The sequence below is a fragment of the Centroberyx affinis genome, unplaced genomic scaffold (genome assembly GCF_046629955.1).
Source record: "Centroberyx affinis isolate AG114_WGS23_722 - 3 ecotype Tasmania unplaced genomic scaffold, CSIRO-AGI_Caff_v1 ptg001129l_1, whole genome shotgun sequence".
Classification (NCBI taxonomy): Eukaryota; Metazoa; Chordata; class Actinopteri; order Beryciformes; family Berycidae; genus Centroberyx; species Centroberyx affinis.
This window is the reverse complement of record NW_027279668.1, coordinates 386,286-394,078: the sequence shown is the minus strand read 5'-3', so window position 1 is coordinate 394,078 and position 7,793 is coordinate 386,286. Positions and strand designations below refer to the sequence as shown.

General features: G+C 41.2%; 1 protein-coding gene across 1 annotated transcript; it reads right to left on the bottom strand.

Annotated features, from left to right (window-relative positions):
* Positions 1-2,704: 2,704 nt before the first annotated feature.
* snap29 (synaptosome associated protein 29) lies at positions 2,705-7,784 on the bottom strand. The gene is made up of 6 exons (XM_071523909.1): positions 7,635-7,784; positions 6,802-7,044; positions 6,489-6,682; positions 5,100-5,185; positions 4,919-5,023; positions 2,705-4,459 (listed from the first exon to the last, which is right to left on the bottom strand). The coding sequence occupies exons 2-6, from the start codon at positions 7,042-7,044 to the stop codon at positions 4,299-4,301; spliced, it is 789 nt and encodes a 262-aa protein (XP_071380010.1). The 5' UTR covers positions 7,635-7,784; the 3' UTR covers positions 2,705-4,298.
* Between the last annotated feature and the right edge of the window lie 9 nt (positions 7,785-7,793).

Below are 7,793 nucleotides of genomic sequence, written 5' to 3'. Positions count from 1 at the left end.
ATGACGACAGGCAAAATGACAGCCACTGTGTATAATTGTGTTTTTGTACTGCATTCTCCTACAATTTGGGGTTGCTAATATGATGTAACTGCCAGAGAAGATGTGTGGACAGACGAAAGATGAGTCCTGAGATACTGGACTGCCCCCTCCTCCCCTCAGTTGCTTGTGATTAACCAGCCAGCTGTGTATCAAAGTTTTGGACCATATGACTGAACCCCAACACTGTGAAATAGCTGTGCCTCCCATCCATCCTCCTTATCCTCAGTAACGCTGTAAAATAAGTAGATGTGCACAGACTACATCTGTAAATACATCTTTCACTAATTTTTTTTTCCAGTTCACAGCAGCTACTGGAGGGAGAAGACAGAGATGCCCATGTTTGAAAGGCAGCTTGCGTCCTCTTTCATAAAATATATGGCTTTTTTAACTGAATGTCTAAAGGTCTAGTCCCTGACCTCGACTCTGCTGTGTTTATAAAGTCATTACTCCTTAGCCTTGCTGACAGTTTCTACACATTTGTCCGCCACATGTTCCACCACAATTTCAAGATCACAAGCAATAACACCAGATCAGAACCATCTAAAGTTTAACATATTGCCTTGTTTTGTGCATAAAACCACTACTGATATATCTATTTTATTGATTATGCAACTTTTCCACATTAGTCCTTTGAGGACTCGTAGCGGCTTCATTACCCGGTGTGTTTCATCTCCGAGGCACTTGAACTTCACCTCCTCCCTCACTCTCTCCAGTCCCTCCCCCTCTGCCATCACCCCACTCCTCCCTCCCTCCCTTATCCCTGCTCTCCAGCTCCCTCCCAAACTCCCCTCTGTCAGCACAACTCTTTATTTTCTCTTACTACAACAGTGGCAATAGAGTGCTGTCAGCCTGTCAGTCCATCCCCTCTGAAGCAGGCTTTACCCCCTGGCGGCCCTGCCTCTACTGCTAACCCGCTTTCCAAAGGGCAGGAAGGCCCATCTCTGGCCCAGTGCCTGATGGGGTCCGACAGCAGTGTGTTCTGGGATTACGCCCGCTGAAAAGGGGGGCATTCCATCACTGGCGGCCTTTGTCGCAGCGTGGCCACTGTTTGCTTTCGACAAGACAGCTGTTCAAAGCCCTCACGGCCCCACGGATGGCGTGAAGGGAAAGAAGCCAGGGGTGACTTCCGTTTATTGGTGGTGTCGGTAGATGCGCGGTGCCACCTCCACCTGTGCTCGCTTCAGCAGCACATGTGTATATGTTACTACAGTACATGCACATACACTACTCCCTCTCCTGGAACCCCCCTTGACATCCTCCTCCTTCTCCTCTACTGGGTATTGGGCGCTGCATTTGCCTGATAAGGGCGTATGTTTGCATCTAGCTTGTTTATGTGTGTGTGTGTGTACACGTGTGGGAGGGTGGGCGGAGTCATATCTTGTGTGTGGGTGTGCAGGGGCGTAGCTAGGAGTTATGGGCCCTGTGTACAGGAGGCGACTCCGGGCCCCCCCCCTCCACTTTCCACACCACCATTATTCCAGCTATGACAAGCATCTAGGTCTACCCATCCATAACTTAAACACACATTCTCTGATCAGTTATCGGACAAATCCTTAATTAAAGTTATGGGTTTTGGGCACTAGCCTGATAGCGCTAATCAGCTGCTATAGCCATAATTTCACCAGTAATCTCCTGTTCAAATCTGTTTCAAAAATCTTTTAGTCTATACTAGAAAAACCCAGCTAAATATTATTCCTGCTTAAAACCAGTTTTGTCTCAGATAACACAGATAACAGCTGCTGTCTCCAATTTGTTTTTAAGAAAGTTTTAGTTTCAGTTGTTATTTTCAATTTCAGTTTTGTAAATTTCAACCAAAACCTGTTTCAAAACCAGAGCAGAGTGAAATAAAAGCATAAACTATATTTATAAATATACACTTGAGTACCACAAAAATAATTTTAGTCCAACCATTTTAGGGGCCCTCCCTCTGCTTTGGGTCCTGGGTAGTCTGTACCCCCATTCCCCCGCCTGCATCGCCCCACTGCGTGTGTCTATATGTGTGTACTTGCACGTGTGTTTGTGTACTCTGTACTGTAATTAGCAGGCCATCCTAATGAGGGCTTGTTGCCTCTGTAGGAGCAGCTGGCCCAACACAGAGGAATGATAATGAATGGACGCCTCAGCATGAAGACCTGGGCGACACACGGCAACACAGCTGGTACACAACAGGACCAGCAGTAAACACAGACTTCTGACTTGATGAAACAACTATCATCAATTTCTGAATATTCTGCATCAGTATGAGACTAAATATTTTATGGCTTTTGATGGATTACAATTACAGCAGAACTAATGTTTGAGAACTAAACTGATGTTTGGGTTGAAATGAAACTTTTTCCCTAAGAATTTGATCCTTTTTTGATCCCTAGTTTACTACATGAATGGAGAAAAAAAGTTTTCATGCGTTCTAGGCTATCTTCATCTTAAGTGTACTAGGAGGGTAAAATAAATGGAATATTGTTTAGATGAATCTACATTAAAATATTGTGTTGCCATGTCTGTGATAGTCTTTATTTACGTAGATGATCTAATCCATGATGAACACATTGATACATTACCACAGAAGGTCCACTGTTCAGCAAGACTGTGGCGTCACCTTGTGGTGCTTTTCACTTCCTGCATCACTCTTAACAGAAACAAAGACACATTTCATAAACATATTAGATCCGTCTGGTAAATGTGTTTTATTGGGTATTTGGTTTTGAGTAGAATATATAATAGACATACAAAAAACAAGATTAAAAATCATGATAAATCCTCATTAATTTTCCCATTTTCAATAGTTGTTTCAGGAAAGCTTTGTGTTTGAGTTGCTGAAAGACTGGACAGTGGCTCATCTATTCATATCTTGTATTCCTATGAAAGTATATTTGATTAATTATATCACTGGCAACATTTCTTAAGTTTCTAAAGCATGTTATATTCACATTATTTGTCTTACAAACATCCACCCTCTCACATTACACAGCAATCAAACAGATATTTCTCATTGTAGACGAGATGCAAAACTGGGGAAAGCACTGAAGAATGAACACATACTTTACAGAAGATTATATCAAATTCATCCTTAAAAGAATAAAACACAAAAAACAGATAAAGAAGCATCTCATGGTGAAGAGAGATACAGTACTGTGCGAAAGTCTTAGGCATATGTCAAAGAAATCCATAAAGCGAAGATGCTTTCAAAACTAATGAAATGAAAGGTTTCTGAATATCAAAAATTTACAATAAACACCAGTCTACTGACACACTAATGCAGAAAACAAATAAACATCTAAGACATCTAAGAAATTTATATAAAAAAATCTAGGGTGCCTAAGACTTTTGCACAGTACTGTACTAGTGGAGAGATAACAGTTAAATATCATGGCACAGAACCAAACCGGAGCCCAAAGCTAAGTCTACATGCATACCATAAGTAAGGCAAAAGTGACTGGAGCTTGATTTCCAAAGGCTAAAAGTGTGGTTCTCACATTTCATAATATAACAGATTCAATGAAGAGTGTGTTTTTTTTATACACATGTGGAGGCGGGCCAGGGATTCTGAGTTAGCACAGACATCAGCTTGAGATATTAATCAAACACATTCCAGTTTGGAGCATACATCATGTTCTTAGCCATTTTCTCATTCATTCATTCATTCATTCATTCAAGATGTTCTTACTCATTTGCTCATCCATCCATTCCTTTGCAAAGCAACAGGCAGATTCTACTTCTATGGCGTTAATGATAATAAAGCAAATCCAACTGACTACATTCAGACAGAAGTGCAGCTGAGCTCAGTGGAAAAGATGAGGAGATTTTACGTTGATAAGAGACAATCCCTTACTGTGCATCCATTTCACACATGGTACAGATCCTTCCCTTCAAAAGCACACAAGACAACAAATGACAATCACCTTGAGGTTGAGTATCTCAAAGAAGCATGTGCAAGTGAGGGTGTGACATCATTCATTATCAATACAAAACTACATGGTGGGAGCAGTTTCTATGCAGTGTTGAGTTTCTGGACATAATCAAAACAAAAATAACATCAGGAAAATAATCACAGTCATTTAAGAAGAAAATAACAAGTAAAGAGCACTATGTGTGTTTACTTGTTTATCTGCCAGAATTATATGTTGTAATACAAAAAGAAAAATCTAAGAATAGGCAGTTTATTCCACAGAGGGCAGCTTGGAAACCCGGGTGAGAGGCCGTTGACCTGTGTTTGTCTTTGTCTCAGTAGGGTGAGTCTAAGTGTTTGTATAGAAGTTGTTTTATTTGAGGTTTTTCATCTGCTGGTTGGTGTTGTGGATCTTGAGATCCATCTTGTCCACTTTGTTCAGCAGAGAATCCAGGGAGGCATCTTGATCTTCAATCTCAGACTGGAGACCCAGTCCCAGGTTCTTTAGCCTGCCCAGGCCCAGAGACATCTCATCTAGATAAGACACAAAGCACAGCTGAGTTAAGATCAACTAGGGATTAGTAGACAATATCTTAAATGGTTTGTTGTGATTTTGCTATAACATGCATAACATTTTTCACCCTGCCCAGAATCCAGTCTAACCAGATTGGTGACTCTGGGTGAATGCTAACGTCCCAGTGGGTGGATCAGCATACTGGGTAGGGCTGTACAGTTAACAGTGTATAATTGTCTATTGTGATTTTAGATTTCACAATTATTAATTGTAACATCCATATTGACAATATTGAACCATTTAATTTAATTTACAATGTACACTCTAGTTGATTTCAAGATGGTGATATAAGATGCCAAGAGTGAGTTTTCTGCCTCCATCTTTTACGCCACCTTTCTTGTGACTCCATTGTACATTATGATATACTGTATATTAAAGCGGAAAAACAAGAGAAATAAAAAAAGAATAGCTACTCTTACCTAAGTTGTTGTCCAGGGTCTGGTGAGCCGCCCTAAGGTGTTTGTTTGGAGGATAGCCATTCTGTTTGGATGAGCTGTCATCTATTGATGCAGCAGCTCCAAATCCTACAACATACAAAGTGGATATGATGCCAACTAGTTTGTGACATGGTTATGCTGAGGCTGTTGTGCAAACCCTTACCTCCTGTATCTAACTTTCTTAGGTTGGGGTGGCTGGCTTGGTACTTATCTTCATGTTCTCTGCTGTTGGATAGGGCATTCTGTAATCTGAAAAAACATTAAGAAGTCAGATAAGCATTGTTTAACCAGGTAGTGAAGGACAGTAAATGACAAGACCCTGGAAAAAAAGGGAAAAGTGCACATTTTATGGTAGATGAAAGCTGTGAAACAAAAACATCTATAATGAGTATGTAATGGCAACATGTGATGTCAAGATAAGGTAGATTGATTTTACTGTACCTATGGAAAGTTGCTTTTTCTGACATGGTTTTGGTCCACTGTTCTACTAGAGGTGAGGTCAATATCGTTATAATGGCGTTGTTGCAACATGCAATCTCAGAATTCCAGAATCCAGAACCTCACATAAAGACTTGATTGAGATGGCATTTGATTATTGAGAAAACCTTGGGAAACAGCTGACATTATTATCATGCTGCCCAAAACAATGAATGGCCCATTGTGCTGTGTTTTCCTGGGAGATAGGAGACATTACCATCAGGAAATCGGAAATATATCCTGAAGGAGAACGCTCAAAAACATTATCAGAATAAGTTTTTTCGCCAAGAATATTTACATATCAGGAATGTTACACCAGCTTGCCCATGGCCCCATGAGGACACAGTGCTTAAAAAACATCAGGTATGTATGAGGTGAGGATACAGTCAACTATCACCAGAAAAACTTTAACTGAATTGGCTGTGGCAGGCTGGATTTTTCATTGCCTACTGGGTCTTTTTGGTGATTGAAGAGAGATTTTTTATCCAATTTGATGTCACAGGAGATGACAGATCTTGAATGATCTGATTCAACAGTGAATTAAAGTCAATTGATAAAAACAAGAAGTGTATTGTAATTCTGGGCTTTACTGGACTGGCACTGAACTGATTAGGTGTTTACTAAAGGGACAGGGACTCTAAAATGACTGCCTGAGGAGAGGAACTGGAATTCTGAGAGTGGCATCTGCCATGATCTTCTGGGCTTAATCCATTATTGATTATTCAAAGAGAAGTTTGGGGTGGAAGATGCTGCCTGATTGCCTTTACATTCATGAGGTGGGTAATCTGAGCCTTTAGGAAGACTGAGAGGCCCCTAAATCAGGCTTGGGTTACTCTCAATTCCAGAATAGTAGAAGAGCAACATCACCAAATACTTTCATAAAGGATCTCGGAGCAGACAATCTCAGGACTGCTCTGTGTTGCAGCAGAGTAAAGCAGAGCAAATCATGTACCTGCAACACCCGCTCCTCTGCAGCCTCCTTCCAATCACTTGATACTTTATACAATCTAAAACATTTCCATTGCTCTAGAAAAGCGTCAGAAATTATGTCAGATGATAAAGGACTGAATCGTACTTGTCGCTGGCCTGGTAGGCGCTGGGCTGCTCAGGCGGTGGCTTTGTCTCTGGCTTGGCCTTGAAGTAGTTGACAAGGCCTCCCCACACACTCTTGATACTGTTGATGTGCCTCTGGCTGGTCTTCAGGTCTTGATCCATGTTGTCCACCATCTTCTCTGTCCTCTTCAGAACCTCCCCCTGACGCACCAACTCCTGCAGAGAGAAAGAGAGGAGAATGAGAGAGACTAGAGGCATTATTGTGTTGGTTAGCTTACTCTTATAGGGAGGGCCTCATTATTTGTGCAACAGTAAGGATTATTAGTTTGTCATACCTCTGCTGTTTCAACACCCATCTTCTCTGATTCATAGATGAGGCCGAGGGAACGGTGACTGCTGTCCACAGCAGACTGGGCTGTACGCATCACTTCCTGCTGGAGGTATCTCTGTCTCCTCTCTGCTTCACTCAACCCTCTGTCACTGGGGTCATCATCGAAATTGAACCCCCTACTATTAGACCCACACTCTTCTTCAGCATCATCATCTGCAAATGGGTTGTGGGTTTTAGGGTAGGCCATCTGTGGAACAAATACACAAGGTTTAGTATTAAATAGCCTAATCTGTTCTGTAGTGATCAGCTGGACAGGGTGTGCTACTTTTTACAATGATGTTTGGAAGAATTTTTCAGCCAAAACAGGTTATAATATAATTAAAAAAAAGGAACTGTAGACATGCTTATGTGACAAAAACTGTAGCTAAAAGTTCAGCTAACGGTAGCTAGACTAAGTTAACTAGCTTTAAATTGTTAGCTTTAGCTACAACGTTATAGGACTTGCTAACTTCTGAGCAACAAAAAGACAAGAGAGCCGTACTATGTTAACATTTAGTATATTTTAAAATAATACAATGGATTGCTCTCAGTGAATACAACATTAATGTAATGTTGCGGTTTGGTGGTAATGTAACGTTAGCATTAAAGCTAAGTGGCTAGTCAGGAGCTAACGAGGACTGCCTTGAAGGCGATCGAGAACCGACCAACCACACCCGTGAGACCAGACACCTATCCACATATCGACCGTGCTATGCCAACACATACCCTTTCTTCTCGTAGAATGAATGTTATCTAAAATGAAAATATGAAAACCACAGATAAACTAAAGAGACAAACCTTTGACCGGAGCTGTGAGACGTTGTTGTTACTCTATCAGCTGACTGCCTGCCTCAGTGACAGAATACTTCCGCTCACGTTTGGTGACGTTGCAGCTTGTTATCCCAACGGCTAAAACTGCGCAAGAAAAACGCATACAGCTAATAAATACATTTTTTT